The 12,490-nt window shown below is 34.5% G+C and overlaps 1 protein-coding gene across 1 annotated transcript; it reads left to right on the top strand.

Annotated features, from left to right (window-relative positions):
- Nucleotides 1-3,556: 3,556 nt before the first annotated feature.
- On the top strand, nt 3,557-12,137 carry LOC119571160 (zinc finger CCCH domain-containing protein 13-like; the record flags this gene model as incomplete). Its single annotated transcript, XM_037918596.1, is given in 3 exon segments — nt 3,557-3,657; nt 9,118-9,390; nt 12,008-12,137. Coding segments are annotated over 3 exon segments (494 nt in total), but the record flags the coding sequence as incomplete, so codon positions are not given.
- Nucleotides 12,138-12,490: the final 353 nt, after the last annotated feature.

Raw genomic sequence — 12,490 nt, 5'->3', positions numbered from 1 at the left:
GGTTTTAAAAAGGGGATAAAAAGGGATAAGGGGAAATAATAGGGATAAATAAGGATAATAGGGATAAAAAAGGAAAAATGGGGATAAGGGGAATAATGGGGAAAAAATAAGGATAAAAAGGGTTTAAATGGGATAAAAAGGGTTTAAATAAGGAAAATGGGGATTAAGGATAAAGGGATAAATGGGAAAATAATAGGGAAATAAAATAAGGATACAAAGGGATAAAAAGGGGTAATGGGGGAAAATGAGGATAAAAGGGATAAAAAAGGGGAAATGGGAAAAATTTAAAAGGATAATAGGGATAAAAAAGGATAATGGGGATAAGGGATAAAAAGGGATAGAAAGGATAATTAATAGGATAATGGGAAATGGGATAAATGAGGAAAATAGGATAAAAAAAGGAAATGGGGAAAAATAAGGATAATGGGGTTTAAAAAAGGATAATAGGGAAAAATGGGTAATGGGTAGAAAAGGAAAATTAAAAAGGGATAAGGGGAAATAAAGGGGTAAAAAAAGGGAAAATTTGGGGTTTAAGGGGGATAATGGGGAAAAATAAGGAAAAATAGGGATAATGGGGGTAAAAAGGGTAAAAAAGGGGAAAAATAGGGAAAAAAAAAGGAAAAATAGGGATAAGGGGTTTTAATGGGGAAAAAAAGGGGAAAAAGGGGGAAAAAATTAAGGATAATAGGGAAAAGGGAAATAATAGGGGATAAATAAAAAAATAGGGATAAAAAAGGAAATAAAAAGGGATAATGGGATATAGGGAAAAAAAGGGGAAAAATAGGGATAAAAAAGGGAAATGGGGATATAAAGGATAATAGGTAAGAGGATAATAGGGATAAATAAGGATAAAAAGGGTTTAATGGGATAATGGGAATAAATAAGGAAAATTTGGGGGGGAAAAAATTAAAAAAAAAAAGGGGGGGGGGGGAAAATAATAGGGAAAATTTGAGGATAATAGGGATAAAAAGGATAATTAGGGATAATAAAGGATAATAGGGATAAATAAGGATAATAGGAAAAAGGGGAAAATAGGGATAAAAAAAGGGAATAATAGGGTAAAAAAGGTTAAAGGGATAATTTAAAAGGAAATGGGGTAAGGTGGGATAATGGGGGATAAATAAGGATAATAGGGTAAATAAGGATAATGGGTTTAATGGGATTATGGGGATAAAAAGGGAAATAATGGGGTTTAAGGGTTTAAGGGAAAAATTTAAGGGGAAAAAATAAGGGAAAATAAGGATAATAGGGAAAATGGGAAAAAGGGATAAATAAGGATAATTAAATAGGGATAAAAAGGAAATAGGGATAAAAAAAGGATAATAGGGAAAATGGGAAAAATAGGGATAAATAGGGAAAAAGGGATAAAAAAAAGGAAAATAGGGATAAGGGATAATAGGATAAAATTAAGGAAAAAGGGGAATAAATAAGGATAAAGGGGATAAAAAAGGGAAATAGGGATAAGGGGATAATAGGGAAAAATCAGGTTTAATAGGGATTAGGGTAATAGGTTTAATGGGTTTAAATAGGGATAAAAAAGGAAAATTTAGTGATAAAAAAGGAAAAAAATAGGGAAAAATTAGGATAATAAAGGATTTAAAAAGGGAAAATAGGGATAAATAAGGATAAAAAGGGATAAAAAAAGGATAATGGGGGTAAAAAAGGGAAAAATGGGATAAAAAAAGGAAATAATGGGGATAAAAGGGATAAATGGGGATAAAGAAAATAATGGGGAAATAAAAAAGGATTAGGGTAAAAAGGAAAAATAGAAATAAAAAGGATATAGGAAAATAAGGGATAATTAATGGGGATAATGGGGAATAATAGGTTTAATGAGGATAAAAAAGGGGATAAAGGGAAAATGGTGATAATAAGGTAATAAGGATAAAAAAGGAAAATAGGGATAATAGAAAAATCAAAATAGGGATAGGTAAGATAGTGGGGATGAAAAGGGAAAGAAAATGAAAATTTAAGGGAAAACTGGTGAAAATAATAATAGGGATAATGGTGAAAAATGATAAGGTTTATGTGAGGTTTAAAATAAGGATAATAGGATATAAGTTTGAAAAGGGGATGATGGGGATAAAATAAGGTTTAATGGGATAATAATGAGATAGGGATTTTTGGGATAATATTGGTAACGGGGAAAATAAAGAAAATTTAGGGATAAATAAGGAAAAATTAAGGGATAAAAAAAGGATAATAGGCATAAATAAGGTTTAATAGGGATAAATAAGGAAATAGGGATAAAAAAGGGAAAATTTGGGAAAATTTGATGGAATAGTAATTTAATAGAGAAAATGATGTAGGGAAATAGGGATGTTTGGTGATAATGGGTGAAAATGGGGAAAGGGAAAATTTATAATGGGAATAGTAATGATTAATGGGGTTTTAATGGGGAGGGATAAGGGTTTAAATAATGAGGGATGGGATAATTGTAAAATAATAAATTTTTAATAGGAATAAATTGAAAAACAAGGGATAGAAAATGATAATGGGATGATGGGGATAAAAAAGTGATTTAAAAAAGGGAAAATTTGGGGAAGAAATTTAAATAATGGGATAATAGGGATAGAAATGAAAAAATAGTGTTTAAAAGGGTTAATGGGATAGTAATTAATGAGGATAAAAAGGGAAAAAAAGTATTGAAAAAATGGGTGATAAACAGTGAAAAACAAGATTACAAAATGTTACTGTTCTTAATTACTGTTCCTTTTTAAGGGTGCTTTTACAAATTAATGTTTTTGTTTTAAATTTATTCAATACTATCCGGTTAAAATTTAAAAATGTTTTTAAATAGGGATGTTTATTGAAAACAGTGATAAAATGATAAGTAATGATAATAAATAAGTAATAAAAATGATAAGTAATAATAATAAATGATAATGAAATAATAATAATAAATAAGTAATGAAAGAGAGAAATAATGAAAAATTGGGATGATAGGGAAAAGTAATGATAACATGTGAAAAAAAAATTTTAAAGGGAATTGTAACAGGGTTAATATTTAAAAAAACGGGGAAGTGGGGATAATGGGGGAATGATAGGGTTTATGATAAATAATAGGTTTAAAATAGTATAATATAATGACAAACTCTCTCTCTTCTTCTCTCTCTCCGTCTCTCTCATCTCTCTCTCTCCTCTCTCATTCTCCTCTCTCTCTCTCATTCTCCCCCCTCTGCACTCTCTCTCTTCTCTCTCTATCCTATTCTCTCTCTCTCTCTCCTCTCTCTCTCTCTCTCTCTCATTTCTTCTCTCTCTCTCTCTCTCTCATTCTCCTCTCTTCTCTCTCTCTCTCTCTCTCTCTCTTTCTCTCTCTCTCATCTCTCTCTTCCCTATTCTCTCTCTCTTCTTCATTCTCCCTCTCTCTCTCTTTCTCCTCTTCTCTCTCCTCTCTCTCATCTCTCTTCTCTCTCTTCTCTCTCCTCTCTTCTCTCTCTCCTCTCTCTTTCCTCTCTCTCTCTCTCTCCTCTCTCTCCCTCCCTCTCTCTCTCTCTCTCTCTCTCTCTCTCTCATTATCATTATTGTTTATTATCTTTTCTTATCTTTCAGGTCCTTTTACGCAAATGATTTGGAAAGATACGGAGAACTTCGGCGTCGGAAAAGCAAGAACACGCGATGGCAAGATCATGGTAGTTGCCTATTACTCCCCTCCAGGTAATTATTATTTTTATTGTTGTTATTTTATTATTATTATTATTATTATTATTATTATTATTATTATCTACCTATCTATCTGTCTATCTACCTACCTATCTGTCTGTCTATCTATCTATCTATCTATCTATATATATGTAATCTCTTTAAACTACTGACCAATCACAGTTCAGTATTTTCTACAGCCAGCCAATCAGCAATCATCTCTGTAAACTATTGACCAATCATAGTTCAGTATTTTCTACAGCCGGCCAATCAGATAAAGAAAACAAAGACAGAAAAAATATATATATTGAATCTAACCACGAGGGTCTCTCTTTCTCCTCTTTTTTTTCTCTCTTTCTCTTTCTTTCCTCTCTCTTCCTGTCTCTCTCTCCCTTTCTCCCTCTCCCTTTCCCTCTCTCTCTCTCGTTCTCTCTCTATCTTTCTCTTTCCTCTCTCTCTCTCTCTCTCTCTCTCTCTCTCTCTCTCTCTCTTCCTTTCTCTCTCTCTCTCTCTCTTTTTCTCTCTTTCTTTTCTTTTCTATCTACTTATATCTATCTATTTATCTGCATCTATCTATATATCTATTTATCTATCTACCTATCCATCTTTTTATCTATCTACCTACTACCTATCTATTTATCTATCTATCTACCTATCTATCTATTTATCTCTCTTTTTATATATTTATTTATCTATTTATCCACCTAAACATCTATTTGTCTATCTATCTATTTATCCGCATCCTTCTATCTAACCACGAGGGTCCCTCTGAACGAGCCGAGCTGGTTGAGGGAGGAAGAGGAAGGGGGGAGAGGGAGGAGAAGGAGAGGGGGGAGGGGAGCATATCCCGACTTTTACGCGACAGGATAGATAGATAGATAGAACCTGTTAGTTAGGTCAAGTTACGCCTTTCCTGGCTCAGCGGATAAGCCGATTCCGCCATACGTTTCCAACCACGAGGGGGCCCACTCCATTCCTTCCCTCGTTACGGCAAGGCAGACCCCATCAGTTAGCCCGCAATACACCTTTATAGGTTTGTCGAGGGGCTAATTTTACTTCAATCCCATCGCTCGCTATATCTCTCTAACCACGAGGATCCCTCTAAATCACCCATCAGGGGAGAGGGTCTATTTTCCTTTCTTTATTTGTCCACAAAGACCCCATCAGTTAGCCCGTAAGACTCCTTCGTAGGCCTGTCAATGGGCTGATTTCCACCTCAGTCCCATCATTCTCGCCCCCCTACCCATCTTCAACCACGAGGGTCCCTCTGAACAAACTTCAACCATGAGGGTCCCTTTGAACAAACTTCAACCACGAGGGTTCCTCCGAACAAACCACTAGGGAGAAGGGGGTATGTTTTCCCATCAGTTACCCTGTAATACACTTTCATAGGTCTGTCAATGGGCTGATTCCGACCTCACTCCCATCACTCGCTCTCATTCCAACCGCGAGGGTCCCTCTGAACAAACACCAACCACGAGGGTCCCTCTGAACAAACACTAACCACGAGGGTCCCTCCGAATAAACACCAACCACGAGGGTCCCTCCGAACAAACCACCAGGGAGAAGGGGGTACGTTTCCCCATCCTTTCTTCAACAGGGTATATCCTTCCTATTTTCTGAATCGGCTGATGGGATATTCTTATCTATCCATATGTATCCACCTATCTATCTATCCACCTATCTATCTATCTGTCCATATGTATCCACCTATCTATCTATCTACCTATCTATCTACCTATCTATCTATCCACCTATCTATCTATCTGTCCATATGTATCCACCTATCTATCTATCTACCTATCTATCTACCTATCTATCTATCTATCTGTCCATATGTATCCACCTATCTATCTATCTGTCCATATGTATCCACCTATCTATCTATCTACCTATCTATCTACCTATCTATCTATCCACCTATCTATCTATCTGTCCATATGTATCCACCTATCTATCTATCTACCTATCTATCTACCTATCTATCTATCCACCTATCTATCTATCTATCCATATATATCCACCTATCTATCTACCTATCTCCACCTATCTTTCCACCTATCTACCTATCTATCTATCCACCTATCTATCTATCTGTCCATATGTATCCACCTATCTATCTATCTATCCATATGTATCCACTTATCTATCTATCCACCTATCTATCTATCTATCCATATGTATCCACTTATCTATCTATCCACCTATCTATCTATCCATATGTATCCACTTATCTATCTATCCACCTATCTATCTATCCATATGTATCCACTTATCTATCTATCCACCTATCTATCTATCTGTCCATATGTATCCACTTATCTATCTATCCACCTATCTATCTATCTATCCATATGTATCCACTTATCTATCTATCTACCTATCTATCTATCTATCCATATGTATCCACTTATCTATCTATCCACCTATCTATCTATCTATCCATATGTATCCACTTATCTATCTATCCACCTATCTATCTATCTATCCATATGTATCCACTTATCTATCTATCCACCTATCTATCTATCCATATGTATCCACTTATCTATCTATCCACCTATCTATCTATCTGTCCATATGTATCCACTTATCTATCTATCCACCTATCTATCTATCTATCCATATGTATCCACTTATCTATCTATCCACCTATCTATCTATCCATATGTATCCACTTATCTATCTATCCACCTATCTATCTATCTATCCATATGTATCCACCTATCCATCTATCCACCTATCTATCTATCTAGTAATATCTATCCACCTATCTATCTATCTATCCATATGTATCCACTTATCTATCTATCCATCTATCTATCCATCTGTTTAAATCTATCTATCTATATCCGTCTGTCTATCTATATATCCATCTATATAACTATATCCATATCTATCTATCTTTTCATTTATCTATCTATCCATCTATCTCTATATAAATCTATCTATCTATCCATCTGTCTCTGTATAAATCTATCTATCTGTATCTATCTATATATCTATATGTATTTATCCATCTATCTATCTCTTTATATCCATGTCTATCTATCCCTCTATCTATCTATCCATCTATCTGACTGAAAGTTCTGGTATCTGGTACTTCGAAATAAGTTTTTTCAATTTTTTTTTCAGCTGAAGTGCAGGTATTTGGTATCTCTATATAGTCTTGTCAATGGGGGTGTTAGGTACCCTACATGCAGGTATCTGGTATCTCCAAATATAGGCTTGTCAATGGGTTTTTGGTACCCCATGCTAGGGTATCTGGTATCTCGAAATGGTCTTTTCATTTTTCTTTTTTTCTTTTCTTTTTTTTTTTGGTATCCCGTGCTCTGGTATCTGGTATCTCGAAATAGTCTTGTCAAGGGGGGTTTTTGGTACCCAAGGTGCTGGTATCTGGTATCTCGAAATAGTCTTTTCAATGATGGGTTTGGTACCCCATGCTAGGGTATCTGGTACCTCTGAATAATCTTGTCAAGGTATTTGGTATCTACAAATAGTCTTGTCAAAGGGGGTTTTGGTACCCCAAGTTTCTGGTATCTGGTATCTCGAAATAGTCTTGTCAAGGGGGGTTTTTGGTACCCAAGGTGCTGGTATTTGGTATCTCGAAATAGTCTTCTTAAAGGGGGTTTTTGGTACCCCATGCTCTGGTATCTGGTACCTCGAAATATACTCTTGTCAATGTTTTTTTTTTTTTTTTTTTTTTTTTGTTCTGGTATCTGGTATCTCGAAATAGTCTTTTCAAAGATTTTTTTTGGTACCTTCTGTGAGGCTATTCCTTCACCTGAGAGCCTAGAGTCAAGCAAGGGTATCTGGTATCTCGAAATAGTCTTTTCAAAGGGTTTTTTTTTTTGGTACCTTCTATGAGGCTCTGACTTTCCTGAGTCACGCAAAGGTATCTGGTATCTCGAAATAGTCTTTTCAAAGGGTTTTTTTTTTGGTACCTTCTGTGAGGCTCTGACTTTCCTGAGTCACGCAAAGGTATCTGGTATCTCGAAATACTCTTTTCAAAGGGTTTTTTTTTTTTTGGTACCTTCTATGAGGCTCTGACTTTCCTGAGTCACGCAAAGGTATCTGGTATCTCGAAATACTCTTTTCAAAGGGTTTTTTTTTTTGGTACCTTCTATGAGGCTCTGACTTTCCTGAGTCACGCAAAGGTATCTGGTATCTCGAAATAGTCTTTTCAAAGGTTTTTTTTTTTGGTACCTTCTATGAGGCTCTGACTTTCCTGAGTCAAGCAAAGGTATCTGGTATCTCGAAATAGTCTTTTCAAAGGGTTTTTTTGTATCTTCTATGAGGCCCTGACTTTCCTGAGTCACGCAAAGGTATCTGGTATCTCGAAATACATTTTTCAAAGGTTTTTTTTTTTTTTGGTACCTTCTGTGAGGCTCTGACTTTCCTGAGTCACGCAAAGGTATCTGGTATCTCGAAATACATTTTTCAAAGGGTTTTTTTTTTTTGGTACCTTCTATGAGGCTCTGACTTTCCTGAGTCACGCAAGGGTATCTGGTATCTCGAAATAGTCTTTTCAAAGGATTTTTTTTTGGTACCTTCTATGAGGCTCTGACTTTCCTGAGTCAAGCAAAGGTATCTGGTATCTCGAAATAGTCTTTTTAAAGTTTTTTTTTTACCTTCTGTGAGGCTCTGACTTCCCTGAGTCACGCAAGGGTATCTGGTATCTCGAAATAGTCTTTTCAAAGGGTTTTTTTTGTACCTTCTGTGAGGCTCTGACTTTCCTGAGTCACGCAAAGGTATCTGGTATCTCGAAATACTCTTTTCAAAGGGTTTTTTTTTTGGTACCTTCTGTGAGGCTCTGACTTTCCTGAGTCACGCAAAGGTATCTGGTATCTCGAAATAGTCTTTTCAAAGGGTTTTTTTTTTGTACCTTCTATGAGGCTCTGACTTTCCTGAGTCACGCAAAGGTATCTGGTATCTCGAAATACTCTTTTCAAAGGTTTTTTTTTGGTACCTTCATATAGCCTTGTCATGTGCGCAGGTGGGTACCCCGTGTGTGGTATTTGGTATTATATTTAAACTATCTTTGTGTCTTTAATATCCTCGTCGGAAACACCTCTCGACTGCATTTAAGTTTCCCCTTTAATTAAAAAAAAATATATATATATATAATAGTTTATCCTTCAATTTATTTTTTCTAATAGTTTACCCTTAAAATATTCTATTTCTAATAGTTTACCCTAAAATTCATTTTTTCTAATATTTTACCCTTCAATTTAATTTATTTTCTAATAGTTTACCCTTCAAATATATTTTTTTCTATAATTTACCCTTTAATTTTTTTCTAATAGTTTACCCTTCAAATATTTTTTTTCTATAATTTACCCTTTAATTTTTTTCTAATAATCTACCCTCCAATTAATTTTTACTATAATAATTAATCCAATTTTTTTAAATCTCTAATAGTCCACCCATCAAATTTCTCACACCCCCATTTTCTAATTCCCATTTTCTCCTTAGGCAACATCCAAGGCAAGTTCAAAGAAAACGTGAACCCGCTCGACCACAGCGCCATCTATCGCGAGAAAATTCGTCCCGCCTCCTCCTCCGAGGTCAACCTATTTCGCTTATTCCGAAGAAGGAAGAGGAATAGGAGAGAGAAGAGGAGAAGGGGAGGAGAGAGAGGGGGCGATAAAGAGGAGGAGGAGGAGAACGTGATAAAAGTGCTGGCGAGGCAACAGCCGCGACTCGCGGGAAAAAACGCGACGAGGGTCATTGCGGCGCATCTATTGGGTGAGAAAATTGGATAAAGAAGGATAATAGGGATAAATAAGGATAATAGGGATAAAGAAGGATAATAGGGATAAAGAAGGATAATAGGGATAAAGAAGGATAATAGGGATAAATAAGGATAATAGGGATAAATAAGGATAATAGGGATAATGGGGATAATAGGGATAATAAGGATAATAGGGATAAATAAGGATAATAGGGATAAATAAGGATAATAGGGATAAATTAGGATAATAGGGATAAATAAGGATAATAGGGATAAATAAGGATAATAGGGATAAATAAGGATAATAGGGATAATGAGGATAAATAAGGATAATAGGGATAATGGGATAAAGAAGGATAATAGGGATAAATAACGATAATAGAGATAAATGAGGATAATAGGGATAAATAAGGATAATAGGGATAATGGGATAATAGGGATAAATAAGGATAATAGGGATAAATAAGGATAATAGGGATAATGGGATAATAGGGATAAATAAGGATAATAGGGATAAATAAGGATAATAGGGATAAATAAGGATAATAGGGATAATGGGATAATAGGGATAGATAAGGATAATTAATAGGGATAAATGAGGATAATAGGGATAAATAAGGATAATAGGGATAAATAAGGATAATAGGGATAAATAAGGATAATAGGGATAATGGGATAATAGGGATAATCAGGATAATAGGGATAAATAAGGATAATAGGGATAAATAAGGATAATAGGGATAAATAAGGATAATAGGGATAAATAAGGATAATAGGGATAAATAAGGATAATAGGGATAAATAAGGATAATAGGGATAAATAAGGATAATAGGGATAATGGTGATAATAATAATAGGGATAATGGTGATAATGATAATGGTTATGATAGGGATAAATAAGGATAATAGGGATAATAATGATGATAGGGATGATAGGGATAAATAAGGATAATAGGCATAAATAAGGATAATAGGGATAAATAAGGATAATAGGGATAAATAAGGATAATAGGGATAATGATAGGAATAGTAATGATAATAGAGATAATGATGATAGGGATAATAGGGATGATGGTGATAATGGTGAAAATGGGGAAAGTAATTATAATAGGGATAGTAATGATAATGGGGTTAATGGGGATGATAATGGTGATAATAATGATGATAGGGATAATTGTGATAATAATGATAATAGGAATAATATTGATAACAGGGATAGTAATGATAATGGTGATGATAGGGATAATAGTGATTATAAGGATAATAGGGATAGTAATGATAATGATGATAACAAGAATAGTATTGATAATAATAGTGATAACAGTGATAACAAGATTACTAATGTTACTGTTACTTAATTACTGTTCCTTGTTAATGTTGCTGTTACTAATTACTGTTATTGATTATTATTATCAATACTATCCCTGTTATTAATTACTGTTATTATAGGGATGATAGTGATAACAGTGATAATAATGATAAGTAATGATAATGATAAGTAATAATAATGATAAGTAATAATAATAATGATAAGTGATAATAATAATAATGATAAGTAATGATAAGAGAGATAATAATGATAATTGTGATGATAGGGATAGTAATGATAACATGTGAGAAAAATATTACGAATATGATAACAGGGATAATAGTAATAACAGGGATAGTAGTGATAATAGTGATGATAGGGATAGTGATGATAATAGGTGAGAATAGTATAATATAATAGACAATATAATAGTGATAATAAGGATAGTAATGATAATATGAATTCAGTGTTGCCAATTTTTTTTTATGATATATCTATATTTAGCGGTTTTTAAGACCTTTCCATATATATATATATATATATATATATATATATATATATATATATCACAACATGTTTCAAATGTTTCAAACATATTTTAGCATGTTTTAACAGTTTCAAAATGTTGGTAACACGTTTCGATATGTTTCTAACACGATTCGACATGTTGGTAACACGTTTTAACATGTTTTTTAAGGGATTCAACATCAACATCGTTTCGTAAAATTCAGCATCTTTCTAACATGTTTCAACATGTTTCTTACAGTTTTAACATGTTTCCAACACGTTTTAACATGTTTTGAACGGTTTCAACATATTTTAACATGTTTCTAAGGGTTTCAACATGTAACTAACACGTTTCTAACACGATTCATGTTTTAAACAGTTTTGACATGTTTTGAAATATTGGTAAAACGTTTTGACATGTTTTTTTTAACACATTTTAACACGTTTCGTCTGTTTTTTACACTCTTTGACACGTTTCAGCATGTTTAGACACGTTTTGACATGTTTTGACATGTTTTGACACGTTTCGACATGTTTTGACACGTTTCAGCATGTTTAGACACGTTTCGAGAAGTTTTAACATGTTTCGACACATTTCCTCATGCTTCTAACATTTTTCGACACGTTTCAACATGTTTTGACGCGTTTTGATACATTTTGACATGTTTTTTTACACGTTTCTAACACATTTCGACACGTTTTGACACGTTTTCGACATATTTTGACAATTTTCGATTTTCCAACACTTTTCGACCTGTTTTGACACATTTTGCCACGTTTCGACACGTTTCTAACCCTTTTTTCATCCTTTTCAGGCCACAGCGCGTCCGTCGTCACAACCTCAGAGGAAAATGTAGAAGTTGTCATAACCCTGAATGCAAAGACGAAGAGGGAGAGAGAGAGGGAGAAGAAGAGAGACGAGAGAGAGAGGGAAAGAGAGAGGGAAAGGAGTGAAAGGGAGAGGGAGAGGGAGAGGGAGAAGGAGAGAGAGATAGAGGGGGAGAGAGAGAGGGAAAGAGAGATAGAAAGAGAGAGGGAGAGAGATAGCGAAAGAGAGAGAGAGAGAGATAGCGAAAGAGAGATAGAAAGATCGAGGGAGAGAGAGATAGAAAGAGAGAGAGAGAGAAATAGCGAAAGAGAAAGAGAAAGTCGAGGGAGAGAGATAGCGAAAGAGAGAGAGAGAGAGAGAGGGGAATAATAAGCCCTCTTTTCCCTTCTGAATTTGCCCCCATTGAGAATGAGGAAATAGGAGAAAGAGACGATAACCCGACGTTCCTTTTCTGCTGTTTCTTCTGCTC

The sequence above is a fragment of the Penaeus monodon genome, unplaced genomic scaffold (genome assembly GCF_015228065.2).
Source record: "Penaeus monodon isolate SGIC_2016 unplaced genomic scaffold, NSTDA_Pmon_1 PmonScaffold_535, whole genome shotgun sequence".
In the NCBI taxonomy this organism is placed as follows: Eukaryota; Metazoa; Arthropoda; class Malacostraca; order Decapoda; family Penaeidae; genus Penaeus; species Penaeus monodon.
Note: the sequence above shows the minus strand (reverse complement) of the source record. Positions and strands in the feature narration are given on the sequence as shown.